Source organism: Caloenas nicobarica, chromosome 5, assembly GCF_036013445.1.
Source record: "Caloenas nicobarica isolate bCalNic1 chromosome 5, bCalNic1.hap1, whole genome shotgun sequence".
In the NCBI taxonomy this organism is placed as follows: domain Eukaryota; kingdom Metazoa; phylum Chordata; class Aves; order Columbiformes; family Columbidae; genus Caloenas; species Caloenas nicobarica.
Genome location: NC_088249.1, coordinates 59,490,952 through 59,511,264, shown reverse-complemented (window position 1 = coordinate 59,511,264; position 20,313 = coordinate 59,490,952). Strand labels below are relative to the sequence as shown.

Here is a 20,313-nt window from a genome sequence, read left to right as displayed (position 1 = left end):
TCAGGCAAGAAATCACTCTTAAAAACTATGATTAATGTTTGTAATGAAATAAGTAAATGGCGTGTTTCTAAAGGTAAAATTTTAAGAAAAAAAATATTATGGAACATTTTCACAGTGTAGGTCACAATGAGGTCATCGGAGTATGTCAAGTAGGCAACGATGCAGAAAGTCTGGGTCGCGACCACTGGAATGAAATGCTCTCATACCCTCGGAAACCCATTGCTCACTGGCATCCTCTTGTGGAGGTAAGACTTTTATTTCCTGCTTCCCCATTACTATAATTGTGAAAATTCTTCCATATGGCATTAGAAGTCGGATAAAGTTTTATGGACAAAACCAAGATCCACATGCATGCACTAAATACTAGAAAAGGGCCCAGAAACAGCAATATTAGAAGTCAAACATAACACACAAGTTAAGTCTACTCCTTTCAATTTTAGGGTGACAGAAAGTAATTAATGGCTTTAATGTATACATGGAAACACAAAACATTATAAACTGGATTAAGGGTTTGGTTTTGTTTTTTAAATAGGATCTTGGGTAATTTTCACTGATAATTGATATAAAGAAATGGACCTTGTTTACAGAACAACCAAGACCTATTTTTTTATATGTATAACAACCTAATTTGACTTCTTCTCTTGTAAGAATATATCATCCATTCCACTACACATGTCAAAGGATACCTAACTGCACTGGAAAAAAAAAATGTTTAAGTGTCTCTGGAGATCTGAGGCATTGATAAGAAGCCACACAATCAGAAAAGCTTTTCAAGGTTCCTATGTTTTTTTTGTTTTGTTTTGTTTTGTTTTTTGTCTTTAGGGCCCTATTGAGCAGAAATGTTATGCAGGTCTTCTGCGCTTGGATGGCTGCCGAAGAGGCTTCCTCACCCTTTTAACCTATTCAGCAGAAATTTGGCATTCCTGTTGAACTCTTTCTTAGCCATATCCTCAGGGGCTATTCCACAGAGTCCAGTGGGGTAAAGATGTCCTTTTAATCCCTCTGTCTAATCCCCTCCCCAATACAGGGAATGCTAATCCTGATTCATGAGACACAAAAATTCATCAAAGATCTAACTGAATTGCTTCCTAAAAGTTACGACTGACTTTTATTGTTGCTATCACTAGCTGAAGTCAGACAGTAATCCCAGTCAAAAGAAAATACGATGTTTATGAACAGCCACAATGTTACCCCCAATGCTGAAAGACAGGAAAGCCCATCATATCCATATCAAGCCACAAATAATGCCGTAAGTACCTAACATACAGAGGCAGCCTCTCTGAGTATACTTTATGCATCAGAGAGCAGCCACGTTACTAGAACGCCGCTGAGGGCTTTACCTACTTGGTTATAAGTAATAATCCTAGGCAGTTCCAGAAATAATTGTCAGGCAATAGGAAGATGCTACAAACTGACAAAAACACCTTGCCCTGTGTCCATAAGCGATTCCATTTACCGGTAGCCAGGGACCACAGTAGCACGGTGTCAGCAGGGAGCCCTCAGAGGGCTCCCAGGCTCTGTCGCGGTGGGACCCCCCCGTGCCTTTTCAGAGCATGGGTGCTGCACACATGCAAGTGTGCTGTGAAAGAAGATGAAGCTAAGTGCGGGAGCTCTGCCTATGTGTTTGCGCCCTGGGCATTTGGGAGTTAGGTTTAGAAAATACATCACCAAGGTCTCAGCTGTAGCCAAGCATTGATAGGAACGGCTTGACAAAGCACGTAAGGAGTAGCGTAATGGTGTATTTCCCAGAATATGAGAGGTGTCTCTTAGCAGAAGTTGTCTACATCCTTACATCCGACCTGTCTTCCCTCTTTGATGAATTTTATTGCAGCCAGAGCCCACAATTAGATTTTGACAGCTCTTCCCTTTTTACAGGCATCCTGTTCTTTTCATACATGCCTGACTAACTTCTTTAGATTTCATTACTGTGGATTGCTTTTCATGTCACTGAGCTAAACAGAGACATATTTTTTTCCTTCCCAGGAATCAAGTGGGGGAGGGTGTCCAGCGCATCCAGGCTGTGCAGAGAAATATATACACAGCATATCATTTTGGTTCCTGAATCAGGATTAGACTCAGCGAGAGCTTCTGGAACCTCTGTGGCCACAGCCATAGGACCCTGAATATTTGCTGAATAGGACCCTCAGTCTTCTACTGTGTGAAGAGCTATTGGTCTCAAGTAGTGTAATGTTATCCACTTGTAGCATTAATTCTCCAGCTGACACTATTGCTACTGATAGATTACTTGTATGGTCGTAAGCATTACCCAAATTCAAGTCATTTTCTGTTCATTAGAGTAACCCAGGTTTTACAAGCAACATGATAGCAATGAAAACAAACAAATACGGGAAGGAGCAACAAATATGGTTCTTGAATTTTCAAAAAGGTGCAGTATTGTGAATTGAAAGCTTTCTAAATATTTTTTTTTCAAGAATGATTGTCATCAGACGTTTATTTTTTGATGACAAGTTGCGTCCTCAGTCTCGGTGCCTCTTTTCACCTTACATGTAAACGAATTAATATGGTTCTTTGTAGAAATCCTCCAAATCTGAAAAAAAGTTCTGTTAAGTGAGAACAAGATACATATGGTATGTGTAATGACAGTATGTTCTTTTAGAAAGAAGATAACCATCTGTATATTATGGAGGCTGCTAGTCCTTAACCTTTGTAGATTATTTTCCATTCAATGTTTCTTAGTTGTGTCCATGAGACTGCAAAAAGTTAGCAGCATATCACAGGCAGCTATACTCTATCATATACACAAGCACACACAACTAATGTCATTTTTAAATGCTGTTCCAAATATGTAGTGCCTGTGAAGTCTTTATTATTTGTAGCAAAATTAACAGGGCTATCTTACATGATGGTATATCATAAATGCTGACAAATTCTGACCATTAAAAAAAAAAAAATGAAGCACAGAACTCTTTCACATGATGAAATCTATGCCCCAGACCAAGAGCCCTGTGATCAATTTTTGCCACTTATTTAGCCATGCATGGAGTTCTCTCTTCCTTCAGACTTTTCTAGGAGAATTTGATTCAAGCTTTTGCATGGAGAATTTTATTTTAAAAATGCAAATGCAAAGTATGGGTGTTTTATACAATCTAGTTGCCTGCTACATACTTACAGATAGGAACCCTTGTCTTCATATGTATTTCAGATAAGTTTATGTGCACAAGCATTGCTTCATATCTTGTATTTGTTGAATGTTCACCAAGCGTTTTGGGTTTGCAATTTTGCTGACACAAATGTGCATGCACAGATTGAAGAAAATAATTGAAATTTTGATCCAAAATCTGAAAAATTAGCTTTATAACCTATCAACTGAGGATCTTGCAGAAAATGGTTTTCAAAAATCTCATGCCATGCTCTGGAGAATACAGCTACCACATACAAGGATACCCCTGGCCAACTAAACAGCTCTTCAAAACCTGCCCAAGCAGTATTTCAGATGGATAACTGAGCATTTCCAGAAGAATGAAGAATATAGATATAAAGTTGCCCTGACAAAAGTATTTTACTACATTTTCTACTGAAGCTTTGTATCAGCAGGGCAATGACACAATCCGATGTTCATATCTGTTCATGCATGATCCTCACTTCAGGCAAAATCTTATACTCTTCACTCAGGCCCATCTCCCAGGAGTCAACAAGGGGAGATGCGCCTGGGCAAAGGAGGAAAACCTGTTCCTCTGGAGGGGAGTTCTTTGATTTCCTGGAGAAATCATTCTACACGCATCCCTGCCTGGAATGCAGAGCGGGCAGCTGCATGCCTTCCCACTGCAATGCTGGCAATGGTAACTTCTGTAAAAATGAAAACACCAGTGCAGCAGGCTCATTTCGTGCTTGTGGAAGAGTGCAGAAGCCTAAGATGTGTCTCTAGCACCTCAAAGGGACATCATCTGAAAAGCAGTATCATTATAATTGCCAGTGGTTTTTTATTTTATTTTATTACGATACTCAGTTTATTTAATGCTCAAGGGTCTGGCATCAAGAGAATTATTTTGAACACAGTGAGCATTTAAAGTGGAATCTAGCACACTTCAAAGGCTTAGGGATGAAGAAGAAAACCTAATTTTTTATTAAATTCTCGTAACTCTTGCTGACTCATGACTGGCAAAGTGTTACTCAGGCTGTGGCATTAACTATGTGCTTTCTTACAAATATCTGCCTTATCATAGCAGTGCGTATATGGAATGATAGCTATTTTCTGTATTTGGATACTTCATTCTTCACCATTGTACTCCACTTAACCAGTGCTATGCCCTAGACCTGAGATATTTTCATGTTATGGTTCTGGTGAGCCAGTACACTGCTGTTGTCTTTGGACTGTTGGACTGTACTAAAATAATACAACAGGACATTAGAAGGAAAAGAGATCTACTGCTGCGAGATCACCTGGAAACCCAGAGAAAACTGTGATCCCAATACTGTCCAGTTTTTCTTTTCTGAACTATGATTCTCAGACATAAATTAGTAGAAGGCTCACAAGAATAATTCCAAACCCACAACTCTCATTCATTTTCTTATTTCCTGTGAATGCATAATTACACCATATGACAAATATTGTAATTCTAAAACAGAAAAGAAAATCCCTTAGAAATGCATCTCAGCAGGATTTTAATCCCACTTCACTCATTAACAATGTGCTATTAAACTGTTACTTTTAGTTTTCCATAACAGGCCACCATTTCAGATGTTTTATCAAAAAGCAGTTGAGTATCAATGGGAGGTTCCAGGCTACTGACACTGAGGCAGAGTAGAATGGGCAGTTATGTGATACTCCCATGCCAAAATACAGCACAATCCTTCAGCAGTTGAGTGCTGAAATATTTCTTTATCTGTTTCCACTGAAATCACAAGACATTAAAAGCATTCTGCTGTCTTTTGTTTCATTTTTCCCTGTAAATAATCCTGGCAGTGGACAAACACACAAGCATCTCAATCTGGGGAAGCAGGAACTACCAGAAGAGAAAGCAAACATATAGTATAAAAAACCCAGTACTCAAACCGTTCCCACCAGTCAGTGCACACTTCAGCTTTCCATGCCAACAGACTCACGAAACACCAAAGCAGTACATATGGGAAGCATGTTACATACAGGTTCAATTTAACTACCAGTAGCAGAGCTGCTGGTTCAATCCAAACACAAAATAATGAAAAATAAGAGGTTATTTTATTCCACCCTTCTTGGCTTGAGGGGATAGCTGTTGAGGGGATTTTAGTTATTTTAGTTCTTTTTCTTTGTTTGTTTGATTTGGTTTCATTTGTGTGTTTTTAAACACAAAGCCTGATACATAGCTATATTAACATAAGCACCAAGTCAGAGGTACAAGAGACATATTTACATATTTACATGTTTATCACCTGGCAACATTAGAGCACTGAGGGGACCTATTTGCCATTAAAAATAATTAAAAAAAAAAACAGCTGCAAACTCTCTTTCAGTTTAAAAATAATAAATAATAAATGGGAAGAGGACTAGAAATTTGTTGAAAAATCTGTTTGACCCAGTTAAAAATCTATCTGAAATTTCTTTCTTTTTAATGCATTTTGTTTGAACAGACAGAAGTGAAAAAAAAACATAGCTAGCTGAGTCAGCCTGACATGTCATCAGTTAAATGATTTCTTCACTTTAGAACAGTGTGTTGTCAAACGATTACATCTCAGTATCAGCGAGGAAACAGTGTCTTTCTCATCTACAAGGAAAAAAGTATGTAGAGAAACTAACCCACAATACTGTAGGATTTCATAGACGCCCTCTGTGCTGGGAAAAATGGCAGCAGGACAGACTTGGTAACAGCATCACCTTAAATCTTGCTGTAATTAGTGCAAGGCCTTGCTCGCAACCATCATTCTGTTCAGAAGTGACAGCCTCACAGTATGTGAACCAGGCTGTGCAAGATGGGAGTTATCTTGTAAGGGCACTGCACGTTCAGGGCTAAGGGGTTTTAAGATCTGCATTTACAGTTAATTCCTAATACAGTGGGTTGGGCAAGGAGCAGGAACTACAGGTAGAAGTTCTCCAAGGTCCTGCAGTTCTCTGAAAGGACCTCCATCTCCTTGAAGGTCCGTAAAGTGCACTAATCCAGATGGCAGTGACGGACACTATTCAGGAAAGGTACCGCCAGGACATACCTCACCTGCTGACCGAACACGGCACCCGTGGCACAGAGGGGAAGATGACATGAGGACTTGTAAGCATCCGGGCTGTTCATTTGTTTGTTTTGTCTGGGTTTTTTAGTTCCTCCTTCTTTTGCTCAAACGTAGACATTGTAAAACTCGAATGTTTTACTCAGTTGCATGCTGGCCAGCTGTCATTTTTAATACCCATTGCAAAGGCACGTGAAGAGAGGTGTGTTGTTTTGGTATACTTTTGTTTTTAATAACACATAAACATTGTACTATGCTTTATTATTTCTTGTTCAATAAATAGTCCTGGTATCTCTATGTTTCATGTCTAATTTTGGAGAGTAGAGCCATATCCGTATCGAGGCTCTCTCAAATAAGTGGGCATTTTGTTCGTTTAGTAGAAATAATGCATGATTACTTTCACAGTGATGGTATGAGGGACAAAAAATTTCTTAATTTTATAATATGTATTACAATCTTCTAAACACAAGTAAAAATGTACTGTGATTTATTTATATAAATCTAGTCTGAACAAATAAGTTTTGATCTTAATAAAAACTCTGTAAGAAATTGTGCAATTGTAATTTATTACTATTTTGTATTTAATATATTAAAGTTCAATTCATTATTCAGAAAGACAACAACCACCTTGGAAATGTTTTAAGTCAATTCTTCTCTGTAGATGTTGTGTTTTCATGAAATAAATGAAACCAGAGATAAAAAGCTGCTAAAATAACAGTTACCTTACAGCACTTGAACATAATTTGGGGGTTTTGATATGGAAACCTCCTCTTATTTCGTCCCATGGCCACAATCATCATTACAGAAAGATTTGTAGAGAAATCAAACCTGAATCTCGTATATACTTAACATTAAGAAGAAAAACAAGATGCTACAAAAATGCTTCTATCAAGCGACAGTGTGTTAAATTGCCAAAATTAGTATTCAGCATGGCAGGCTAGCAAAATTAGCAATCCTCCTGTCAACACCTGACATGTAGCTCAGGGAAATTCCCAGGGGTCCTCAGGCAGAACCCAGAAACAAATGGAGACGAGAACACAGATGTATCTGGTGTGACCACACAAACTGCACCTAAAAAGCTGATATCCCTGTCTTTTTTTCTTGTCTTTTTTTCACACCAACTGAAATTACATATCCATCAGCAAGAGTTCTACATGTGCATGGCATCTAATTAAGAGCTTCTCTGTCTCTTTAGGGATAAGCTCAGTCTCCTCTCATTTGGAAGATCCAGCCTGCTTGCACGTACTGCATTCATAAAGGGCCGCTGACATACAAAACGTGGCACAAAAAAATAATTTCATTCAAATAAGAAAGAATTTAATATAGTTCTGTTCTCTTCTTGGAATTATTTGATATCACATGCACATGGAAAAGAAATGAAAACATGCCTGTACTTTTGAAGTTGATATTGTCTTTAATAATGGTAACACCTTTAGGGCCTATATAGAGTCCTGTTTGTCTGCATGACATACAAGTACATGCACAGCAAATGGTGCTCCAGACAGCTGGCATGCTAGGATAGCAAGAGAGACGGAAGATTAATGAAGGACACGTGTATAGGCATTTTGTTCCTGGCAATGAATGTAGTGCTAATTATCCCTCTCTGTCCCATAAGCCACTATATACTACAGCAGAGGAGGTGTATGAACTTCAAAATTATTTTTAATGTCTTTCAAAAATACTGGTTTGCATGTTTCTGTTTCTTTATTAAAAAACAAGCAAAAGCCTTTTCCTCTGTCAAAATAGGCCCACACATTTCTCCTTTCAAGACACTTTTCCAGCAGAACCATCCTTTAAGCATTTATATGTAGCCTACAGAGTTGAAAAAAAACTCCATTAAGACTGGGACAGCTGAAAGACTGACTGCAACAGCCTGTTACCAAACTGAAAGTGAAAAGCTAAAGGTTGAGAATCCTCACTGAAAAAGCATAATCAATAGCAAATAAGACATCCCACATAATGTTAAACCTGAGAAGCCTAGTGATCCTGCGCAGCTAATATGCAGCGAGATGAAAATTAAGGGAGATACCTTGTTAATAACAAGCTTTACTAGCAGCTGACTATGACTTTTCACAAGGGAATGCCTAGTTAGGACATGCAAAGAATTCTAAAAAGCGCCTGAAGTGACAGACCAGGAGTGCGAGCACAGATCAATGTCCCTGAAGAGCTGAAGGCATCGGCCACAGTCAGAAGTCAGGAATTCAAAAAGGAGCGGGGACGCAGAACAGGGCCAAACCTTTGTACCTAAAGACATGACCAAGTTGGCAAACTTCGTGACTCCAAAAGTAACCTTTCTAGGGAAGGAAAGGACGTAACGTTTTGTACCACGAACTAATCCCATTCACGTCTCACAATATTGTTGCTGAAATTTGTCAAGGTGGGCCCTAACAGTGATTTCTAATGTAAGCAAAATGAAAATTTTTATTAGACTTGTGGTGTAAATTCCAGGCAAAATAAAGAAACACCTCTACCCTGAAACAGAAATCAGTAGATTGATTGGGGCTGAATCCTTCCTCTTCCTGGCTTTTGCAAATACGAAGTTCCAACACTCAGAAATGAGAGAAAAATTATCCCTTAGTAGTGACAAGAACAAAGTCTATTTCAAGCCATTGTTTTTATCACCCTGATCAGTATTCTAATATTGCTATTTAAACAGCAGTAAATAATTCACTGGCTATAATTATGCATTTATCATCTCCAAATTAATTAACCACACACTTTAGTTTGGTCCACCACACCATCCAAAAGGTCATGGCCTTAAACCACTTAATAACTTGCAAATAACATTCAGTGAATTTATGTTCCAATACAAGCACAAATGGGAAAAACTGTAAATGTTCCATGACGTAAGATGTGCCTGAACAGACAGTCTGGTTCAAAGACCCTAACTAAAGCAGCTTTAATATTAAAAAATAATTTAGAACTGTTAGAAATATCAATAAGCCAAATATCAATAAGCCTGCTGGTGTTAGATCCTTATGCAAAGGAAAAACTATAAACAAAAATATTTTTGTTGGGGAAATCATTCTTACTAATAACAACAAAATTCTATACTGAACCTTTATAAAGTTTTGTAATTTTCAGTTTAGCAAGCAGAATTCTCTTTCTAGAATTTTACTATAACCATATTATTTGTATACTGGGAACTGACATGAAAATATTCCTAAAACAATAGATTATAGGGTTCAGCTACATTAGGACTCCAAAAAATGAAATATAATTTTACAACACATCCTTAAAAAACACAACAATTTTGGACCGTTTGAATTACTTTCACCTTTAAAAGAAAAAAAAAAAGTGATAGTTCACTACATAAAATTAAAAAATAAATCACTAAATAACATTTGATGAATAATCTTGTAACTTAGTTTGAAAACAATTCCAAAGTCATCAATTAGTTCTTGTACCTTAGTGAAACTCAATTCCAAATATTTACTGTTCCTGTTCTAGTAGAAATACCTCTTTCTTCTTCCAGAAAACAATCTTTTGATCATACTACTGGTTATTTCCTCACTTCAAAACCACAGCTCTCCAAACCTGATGACATTTTACTTTCAGTTCGAAGTGGTTTTATATATACCATGTTTCAACATTAAGTATTCTTAATTTAATTATTAATTTAAATCTAGTTTAATTTAAAATTAATTGTTCCAAACACTGCCAAATAATAGGTTGAGCTCACTCGAAGAAGAAATTCCCTTAGGTTTGGTTGTGGGGCTCGACTGAATGGCTTTTTTGTTTCTCCCAGCCTGTCAGAGACCTGGAGCGCCGTTCTCTCCCACTCCCCTTCCCGCTCTCACCCGCTCAGGCAGAAGAGTGCGTTTCAGCAAAACCTTCAACATGGCTGGAGCTTTTCAGACAAAATCTGAGATGCTTTGTCTTGGAAATTCCCTTGCAAGTAGAAATAACATCTAAGTTGCATCTGGATATCTGCCTAAAAGATTTTCATTTTAATTGCCTACTCTTTTCGCTTTTTTTCTCCAATTTTGATATCTGCCTTTTCTTCTCCTCCTATTCTTTCCTCAAAATCTTTCCCTCATCATCTTTCCCTCAGTGATTTTTACTAGATAGGTGGCTTCAATCATTCTCATTCTTCCTATATGAGAAAGCTTTTCTGAACATGTTGATTTTTCCTGCAGTTTTCCCAGCAAGACCAGGTCCAACAAACAAGGCAGGTAACAAGCTGTTTCAACTTTTACTCACGTTTCATCTGCTATTACCCGACAGCAATAACATTTTCATTAGAAAGGTGTGTGTTTTGCCTTTAGGTAACAAACCAAAAGTGTAGGGACAAAAGGGCTGCTACAGAATGTCAGAACATGGTAGGATAAATTGCCAGATTGAAATTTAATGAGTTTATTGTAATAGCCAGGCCAGAAATACTTTTGATGAATGTTGCAAAATCCAAGATGACAGTAAATCACAAAATCAATAGCTACTCATGCCTGTTCCTAAAGACATCAAATATTTGTCAATGCATGTGGAGTTTGAAAAAGTACATCAATATAATGTTTTAGGCCATAACATAGCCTGAAACATCAGAGCATTCTGACACTTGTTCAAAGTAATGTTCGAGAACACAGAGAGCGAATGGACAGGTAAGAGAGCTGCATTTAGAAAAGGTGTTACTATAGGATTCAGGTGAACTGGCATAATATTTATGCTAGCCAACTGCCCAAATAGAAACAATTAATTGAGAAATACCTTGTAGAAGTTTTATTTAAACCAAAGGCACAGCAAACTTCTAATGTTACTTGAGAGAAAGAACCTCTAAAGCAAGAAGATTTGGATTTATTGCTCTATATTAATTTCCTTTCCTCTTTCCCATATCCTGTACCTTCTATGAACTTTTTCATACAGGGTACTAACATGAGACACAGAAAAAAATTGAAACCTCTAAATTGTTAGGTTTTTTTGGGATGCTTTATTCAAGCACATTACTGGGGGTAAGACGAGTCAGGAGCTCTTCAATGTGTGAGGAATGCAAAACATCATGCACTTAGTACTAACAGAAGTAAAAGAATTAGCTGTTTTTCTGTTCTGCCGTCAAGATCCCATTACACAGAATTTAGGTATATCCTTCTGAATAACTTCTTGAAAACATGCATAGAAACAACATATGTACAATATGCATGCTCATTTGCCATACAAATACATCCCATATGTACATATGAGAAATATTTGGGTACATAGTAAGTCATGGAAAGCAGAACTAGGGAAATCCCAAGTCAGGAAGGCTAGGTCTGTTTTGTTCTGGACAAAACTATAGCTCCTGTATAATATGAGAAACATCAAACCAGATTACAGCGACCACTGCCTTTCTCTCCTAAATAGGTTTCCTGTAGGAACAAAAATATGGTATCAGACCTTTGCTCACATGTCCTGTCATTTACTCCTTTGTTTTATGGACAGAAACATATTACTATAAAGAAAAATGCATCTCAGTAGTTTCTTTCTACATCATTAAGAGAAACAGATGATGATAAAGAAAGATATAGGAGTGAAAGAAAATCTTCCTATGTCTTTAGTAACTGGCATATTGGATTAGCTTCCCCTCAATTCTGTGCCATGCACAATAGGCCAATGAAGGAAAGAAATTTAAAGCAAATCCCACATGAGCTGGCTCTATAATCAGCCTCAGCTGCACAGAAACGACCCATCTTTTAAGTTCATAACAAATTTCTATAGCACATTCTGAGAGAATTCTCCTACATGGCTCTCCAGAACAGGTATTTCACTTGTCTTATACTTAAAGCAATAGTTATAAAATGAGCTGCTGTAAAGGAAGGATGAAAGTACCTTGGTATATCATCTCCATTTTATATATGGAGAGCAGAAGCACAGAAAAAATAATATTAACATATTAATTCAGGGGCCAATTCAAAAACTAAGAGTGTGAGTTTGCAGTAATGAGCATCTTGGAGCAGGCTATTTCCTAAAACAGAGTTCTGAACAAGCCCAGATATCATGCTAAGAGTTTGGTATCATCCCTCTAAGGAAAGCACTCTGGACACAGACAGAATACAAGGCATGATGAATCATGAAATCTGCAACATAAATAACTTGATTAGTTTTGTATAGGAACTCCATGTGAAATGCAGGCACAGAGCCCCCAAGTTACTGCCTTCAGCCACGAGACCCTGCTTTCTCTGTGGACAATTCCCAGCCTGATACACCACGGTCTTCCTGTTGCCTCAATGAACAAGGCAGCCATCTGATAGACACAGAGTACCACACATCCCTCCTCATTCCCGAGAACGTAGTCTGCTTTGAATATGGCAAGAACATGGCAGCAGAGACAGCATATGACATTATCTTGTTCCTAAACTGCATTATGTCTCATACTGGCTTTCACAGTGTGTTAGCAAGCCTCAGTTTTTATCAGGAAGCAATTCACCCTGACTCTTCCAAGCCACCGAATACCAACATATAGTGATGTTTATCCAGCACGGTCTGCAAATGAAAGCTGAGTTTTTTGACCCAGAAGATTCAACATGAAACTTAAAAAAATAACTTCACCAAAAATACTGTCATGCTCCATGACAGTGAACCTTGATAGAGATTATGATAATAATATATAAAGTAGTCCTATAGCAATTCCTGTATCTATGCATGATGCCATTTTACTCTAAGTCACTTGAATTCAACTTTCTGCCTTAAGTACTTCAACAGTGGTTTTGTGTTTGTTTTGAATTCCAAAATAAGTACCATGGGTGTGCTGCAGACTGTGCCTAAAATAGCATCTGGTTTGTAATTACTGTCTGAGACCTAAATGACAAAAACCTGTCGCACCATGAAAAGATTTCATTATCGAAAAGATCTTGTATGCATAGTTTGTCCGCATGCTCAACCATCAATTAAATCATTACCATCTAATTTTGCTCATAAATGGAATTTCACGGACTGCCATATTTCTGAACCTACAAAAATTTGTTTCCAAGTGAAAAATTACCACTTTTATTGAACGACTTAAGAAAAGCATACTTCTTCCATGGAGATCAGGGCTGCAAGCAGAGCCTTTTATCTCTTTTCTTAATAAAAGGACATGCAGTTGCCAAGTTGCTAATTGAGGAGTAAAATCAAGTCTTGTTTATCCACTCCAGGTAGGTGAGATAAAGGCCAATTCAACTCAAACCTCTGTGCAATGCTGAGTTTTGTCGGGTATCACACAAATCCCAGCTACATCCACCATCACAACCTCAGTCTGGCAGCACAGCTTTTGTCCTCCAGAACTTTGCCCAGACTTCCCAGTTTCTACCTTCAATGATGTCAACTTTTTTTTCCCGCAAGTAGCCACACACATCTGAAACTCAAAACTTTTGAGCCCAGTTCTTCATTCTGATATGGAGGAACAGAACAGCAGAATGGCAGCAGAACCACGCATCATCTTTGCGCTTCTGTGTGCCAAACAAACTCAAGGGGCCAATATATATTTGAAGAGTCTGAAAAATATGCTTGGTCTCTTCTTGATCTCCCTCCACCTACTGACACAATTTCCTTGCCAAATGTGACAGCTCAAAACCAGCATAATGCCAGGGATGCTCTGCAGGGAGTCAGCAGAGAACTCAATGTTCCCTTTTGGGGAACTTGAGGAAAGAACCACCAGACTAGAGTAGGTGGAAGAGGCATTTATTCTTATCTGATGGGCCTTCAAAGCCTTCATACCACTCTTTGTGCCTAGAAGCTGCTGGGAAAGCTGTGTGAGAGCTTTTTTTCTTTTTTTTTTTTTCCTTATGCTGCAATGTCTTAAATAAAGACCATCTCTGACACAAATACCTTTTTTTCTCAAATGGAAATAATTCTTTGTCCCTTTACTGATGGCCAAAGGAAGGTATCTAGAAAGGGAACTGTTACCGAGCTTCCCTTAGTGTCATTTTACTGACTCCAATTATGCTGCAATTAGATTGCAGCAAGAAATCTGCCAAAAAATTTCAACTATGCATACATTTTTTTATTAATTCAGATAAGATAGACCCAGCTACATTGTATACTTTTCAATAACATGAGAAAGAGAGCCTGGGAAGTCATATGACAAGGTGGTCTGGGTTTTCAGCTACCTAACCTGTATTGTACAGCGAAGGGAGAAAAATAATTATAAAGGATAGCGTTGTCGAAGTCAATACATTTCTGTTGTCTATCAGCATCTATTAGCATCACAATGGGATGCCAGTTGGAGATGATTCAAACAAGCCAGACAAAAAGTAGATTTTGCAATAATGGTAGATATTAACTAGCTATAGCCAGATGTTATGAAGAAAACATGAACTTGTGATCTGATTCAATGGCCATACTCTTTTTTAATTGGAGTAGATAGCAGAGTAATAAAAGATGTATCTAGTGTTTGCAAGTCCTTTGTCAGCTGAGGGTTTCAAACCAACTCCTACCACCTCCCAAAAGAAATCAAAGCCACTAATGTGGTAATAAGTTGAACCTTAGTGCGGTAACAGGTTATGTGACAAGAGTGTGGTGACACCCTCCATTTTTCTGAAGTTTGCAGGGAAGAAATGGTGTGAAATGGGATGTCCGAATAAGTGAAAGGAAAAAAAGCACAGGTAAGGTTGTGTATGTTAACTAGAAGAGTCAAACCCATGTTTTGGTCCATGATCTGGTCCAAGGCTGTTTCTGTATTTTGTTCATTACTTTCTTGATACAAAATATAACTGCATATACCGATGTTCTTCAGCCATTGGTTCTCTACATACAATTTTGGCAAGTCACTTAAAACTTTGGTATCTCACGGATCAAATGCTTTTGCAAACCTCACATGATTATCACAATAGAGCAAAAATATTCAAAACTGCAGCTTTGGATTTAGGCACCTGAATTCCATCCAAATGCCTACTTTATGCCTAGAAATCTATTTTGATCAATAGTGACACAAAAGATCACAATTTTTTCATCAGAGTTACACATTTGGCATTTTTTCTTAAAATCACAGGTAGAACCAAGACACTGAACAAGTATCTCATCTTTCACTTACTTTCTGAGAAGGTATTTCAAGACACTTGTGTTCAAAAATCAGAGTAAATTAAGGCACCTATATTAGTTACTTCTAGACTTCAAGTGCTTTTCATGTGATTTGCACATGATCTATGATTTTTCAATTTGTGACTTCTCTGTTGGCACAGTTTTAAGTATCTGGTGGGTGTGGAGTTCTCATGGTGGATTCTGTGGGCTGTGCTGCTGTAACCTTGTCACAGTCATAACTTTGAAATGCCAAGTCAAGTCCTTTGAAATGGCAGAATTAGAGCTCTTCTTTCATACTTAGTTTTTGGAGACCTTCTGACCATCTGCCGAGAAAATGAAAAAACGCAAAGTGCTACTGACTCCATCTAGTTTCTGAAGGAAACTTTTCATTGTCTTTGCTAGAAGGCCTTTAGCCTAGACTAACATAGAATCTCTGTCTTTCAAACAACTGTTGCTGCTTCCTAATTGCAGTGAACAGTCCCTGTTAGAGGTTTACATCCTGTTTCAGAGCGCTGAGCTTGAATGATACTGTCCTTCGTTTTGCATATAACCTAACAGATGAAGGCATTAGTACAGTCCCTCAGTGACTCATTAAAACATTTTAGTCAAGTTTTAGTGCACTTTTCATGTAAATAATGACTGCATGTTGCTCTCTCATTAAAAAGAAAAAAAAAATTCAAAAACAACCCACAAATGTTTTACATAGGCTCCAACTTCTTGAAAGAATAATCTATTGTACCTTAATTTAATTCAAGCAAAACCCGCTTTCTGGACTATTCTTGCTCTCACTAACTCTACCAGGAGTATTGCCATTGCCTACAGTGAGGAAAAAGAATACCTAATTTAATATATGCTTCAGTTTATAAAATAGTAAGTCGACAAGTTGCTTAATATGGTGCATATCTGTTCATTTATTTTTATACATAAAATACAAGGACCTGAACACATAAAGTAGACAGAACTAGGACATTAACAAAAGACGTCAGTGCTCCTTCTTCTTCAATATTTTAAAAATTAAATTGTGGTTTAAGGATATTATTAACTTGATACTATTAACTCGGTAGTTTGCAAGCCATCCTTTTTGGATGGATATGTTGCACTCATGGATGTCAGAATAGAAGCAGAATGACTGAATGGTAGGAAAGTTTCAATAGTCCCTGTCAGATCCATCATGAACCACAGGCAATTTCTGCCACCTCACATTTTAACCGTTCAACATCTATATTCTGTTGCCTCAGCCCATCGGACTGGAATGACAGTGTTCAACAACAAATTATTAACTTACCCAAGGGCTTATAATTCAAGAGTTAGTAAATGTGACTTACAGTACAATCTAATGAAAACAGCGATGTTATTATTAAGCAGTCGTTCTACAATTAATTCATTTGCATTTTCAGATGAGTTACACTGCAATCATATGAGGACTATACTGCAGAACCCTCTTGTCCTTTCATCCCATTAATAACATATTATTAAATGGAAACATTTTGCGCATATCCTGCCAAGCCAGTCTGTGGATAACACTAAAGGAGCAGTAATTAATACTGCTAACAATGATTCTTACTAGTCTTGTTCTCTCATTATAGACCCCTTTATTGTCCTGACCTTTCTGCATCAGAAGCCCCCAGGTGAAGAGGCTGAGAATTTTCTCTATCAGAATTCCTTTTAAAGCAAAATTAATAGTTTTTACTGATTCAGTGTGCTTCCATTTTTGGTGTGCCCAGCTGGGAATATACTTAGGAGGAGAGATAAATATAATTTGCAGCAAGGCCTTAGCACAAGTCCCTTTGAGACATGAGAACTTAGACACTGAAGGTTACTCATCACTTCTGAAAATCTTGTCCCATCTAAGTACAACAGATTTGGGGGCATGATTTTAAACAGCTCTTGTTGCTCAAGATCTTTTATATCTATCTGTCTGTCTATATTATACATAAACAGTATTCATTTGATATATTTCCCAGTTACTCAAGAGATCATGAGTAAAAATATCTAAGTGTTGAGCTTCTGCAACACATGCCATAATAAATACACCCCCGGCTTTAAGTCTTGTTTATTTTTACAAGGCTTTGCTATTAGGGATTTTATTTTGTTCCAGTGTGCTTTCTCCTCACATCAAATTCAGAATGGTCTTTTCTACATTAGTGACAGTCTTTTTAACTTTGAACAACATTATGAGAGTAGTAATCAGTGTTCTGCTGAAGCTCCAGGGATTCAACAGATACTCTTAAACCACATTACTCAGAAGCTCCTGCCCACAATTTGGAATAAATGTCTGTATTTGAAGAAAGCAAACATCATGTAAATCATGCCAGTTATTCTTCATAATATTAAGAAAAAAAATTATTTCAAATAACAAATCAGAAAGAAAAGCAGCAAAAGAGCTGGAGGGGAAAAAAAAGTAGGGGGAGAGGAGAGGAGAGGAGAGGAGAGGAGAGGAGAGGAGAGGAGAGGAGAGGAGAGGAGAGGAGAGGAGAGGAGAGGAGAGGAGAGGAGAGGAGAGGAGAGGAGAGGAGAGAGGATGATGGAAAAAATGAGACAGGACCAGAATTAAAGGCAATGGTGTAGAAAAATTCCTGACAACTTTAATGGGTTGTCAAAGCAGAACTCCAAAGGTTCCAGAACAAATGCAAATGAAAAAGCAGGGCCATATAAATATATATAGAAATGAAAAGGGAGCAAAGTATCTCATCTGTTATATCAGGATGCCAAAATCAAGCTACTCTACCTAATAAACTAAAAATGCTGCTTTAGTTGATCACACCTGCAGTCTGTATTGGTTCTAAAGATGAACCTCCATCAAAATCTCTCTTGTCTCTTTCTCCTGGAAAATGTTCTCAGCCTCCACGGTCTCTGATGCTAAGAAACCATAATCATGCTACACTTTCCATCTTTCTTGGATACAATGAAGTTGATTAATTATTCTGTTTAACTGCACTACATACAGCAAATGTGCATGCATGTGAGTGCACAGGCATGTAGGGCTTCTTCCCGTGCTGGTAAGCAGGAGGAGTATGTTTTCTTAATATTATCAGTTGTAATCACTATATCTACAACACCAAATAACATTTCAGAAGAAGTGAAAAGTGCAAATTATGCATTGAGGACTGTGCTGTGGTCCTTAAACCCTGACCTACATCAAGATGATGTTACACCATCAGAGGAATGTGGGACTGACTGGGTCTTCTGATACTTCATTACATCCTCAGGCATATCAGAAGGAATATGCTTGTTTCGTTACCCAAGAGAAGAATGCTTATTTCTCTGAAAATCACATCTGCTTTTATGTGCCTCTGTGGTACAAAATAACCAGCTCCAGGTAGATTTAAATTAGCAGATGATATTTGTAACTAATGAAAAAAACAATATCAGTTATTTTCCATTACCTTTCTAGAGAAATTTAGCTTTAAAAGACAAGATCAGATAAAGTTTAAATGGGAATTAATATATGTACTAAATGACTGAAGCCATGCTTGAAATCTTTCCCTATTAGTCCTGTATCTATTCATATTTGTACTCATACACACAATGTACCATACTCAGTATTGGAAAAAAATGTATTAAAAAGTTCTTTTGCCACAGTAATTGTCACCCGTGAAAAGTGCTAAAAATACAGCCATAAAAAGCAATCTGTCCCTGTGGTTCTACGCTTCCCTTCCTCCCTCTTTTCTACCTTTTTTTTTTTTTTAATTAAGATCTTTTTATGGAAGCTGGATTTTTTTTTCTTAGGAGTTAATCTATTCCTACTGCTCCTTCCCTATCTTTGATTTCAATCTCTACATTACATGGTATTTCTGCATCAGTGAATTGTATGGGGTATCAGCCATAAAACTGAAGGTCCAGCAGAGGTTCTGTTCCCAAGCCCACACCCAGAGGTTACCACATAACTACATTTCTTTCATAAACTTCCTCTTACACCTAACATTAACAAGGCTCTTTACTTTTAAGGTCAATTAATGTCAATCATACAAATTATCTCTTCATTTTGGCACACGGACAAAAGGAATGGAAAACTACAAAAATATGAAGAAAAAAAATTGTACCTCTTTGTTCTTACTTTTCTGCATTTTCTTCTGTTTCCGTCTTTTACAACCCTCCCACCATTACTGCCCCCAAGTTTAGTGCTATACTGATAAATGGGGTCAATAAAATGTGGTAGATGCTGCATATGAGATCTGCTATTTTGATGCTTGTGCCAGCAAAATTTTATGATTTTTGCTTGCATTCAAGCTCTGTAAAAAATAAAAAAACCCTACCAACCTATGTGAGACATTACTTACACCATGGTTTTGTGTTTTGTTGTTTCTTTATTTGTTTCTTTGTTTGTTTAAACTGACTTTGAGACTTTTAACAGTTAAGAATCCTGTAGACAAGTTACACAAAGACCTCTAGGCCATGAATATTACCAAATGAGTGCTGATTAACTGCTTGTTTGTTTGTTTCTATTCCACATAAGTTTTTGCTTAGGAAAAAAGGAGGTTATACTCTTATTTAGGATCACGTTAATTTATTCAGTATCTCTAAGCTCAATCCCATCATTTTATACTTAGATTATTGGTCAATGATCATTGTTGCCTGTGCCCTGCATATTTATGTTTTAACTGGTATCTAAATTATTAATTTGAAACATCCTTCCTGATGCAAATATTACTTAAGAAAGATAGATTTCCACTGACTATTCAACTTCTATTCATTTCATATTAGGCCTAGAGGGCTCAACACAATGTAAGAGCCGTGCTCAAAATGCTTACTGAAGTCAACGTTTGTGTTTCTGAGACTGGACTTTCTCCAAAGGGGTTAAAATTACTATTAGGAGAGGATTATGCATTCTTGAATGCTTTTCATTTTAATTTCTGTTTTATACTGTTTCATTTTTCCTTTCTTTTTGGAAATATCCTGTATAATATCAGGGACAAAACACAGCATTTCTATAGATGTAGAATCAATTAAGATCACTGAAAATATCTGAAATTGATATTATTACTAATTCTGAAAGCGGATTCTTTATTGTTATCTTGTGCCATAAAAGCACTGAAAACACACCAGAAAGCAGAAAGGTTTTTTTCTACCAGGATTTCTGTCTGCAGAGGTGAGTCTTTAGGAGGTATATAGTTAGTATTTTGATTTCTACAATTACCCCTCTGACGAATAGTGTGCAATTCCCCCATTCTTTTTTCTTTAGGAGGTCCA

General features: G+C 37.3%; 1 protein-coding gene across 1 annotated transcript in view; it reads left to right on the top strand.

Moving 5' to 3' along the window:
• Nucleotides 1–1,243, top strand: part of SYT9 (synaptotagmin 9) — a 66,831-nt gene extending 65,588 nt beyond the window's left edge. Inside the window, exons 6-7 of the mRNA XM_065636752.1 lie at nucleotides 116–245; nucleotides 823–1,243. Of these exons, the coding sequence (XP_065492824.1) occupies nucleotides 116–245; nucleotides 823–930 (238 nt within the window). The 3' untranslated portion in view covers nucleotides 931–1,243. The remainder of the gene's footprint in view (nucleotides 1–115; nucleotides 246–822) is intronic.
• The last annotated feature ends 19,070 nt before the right edge of the window (nucleotides 1,244–20,313 follow it).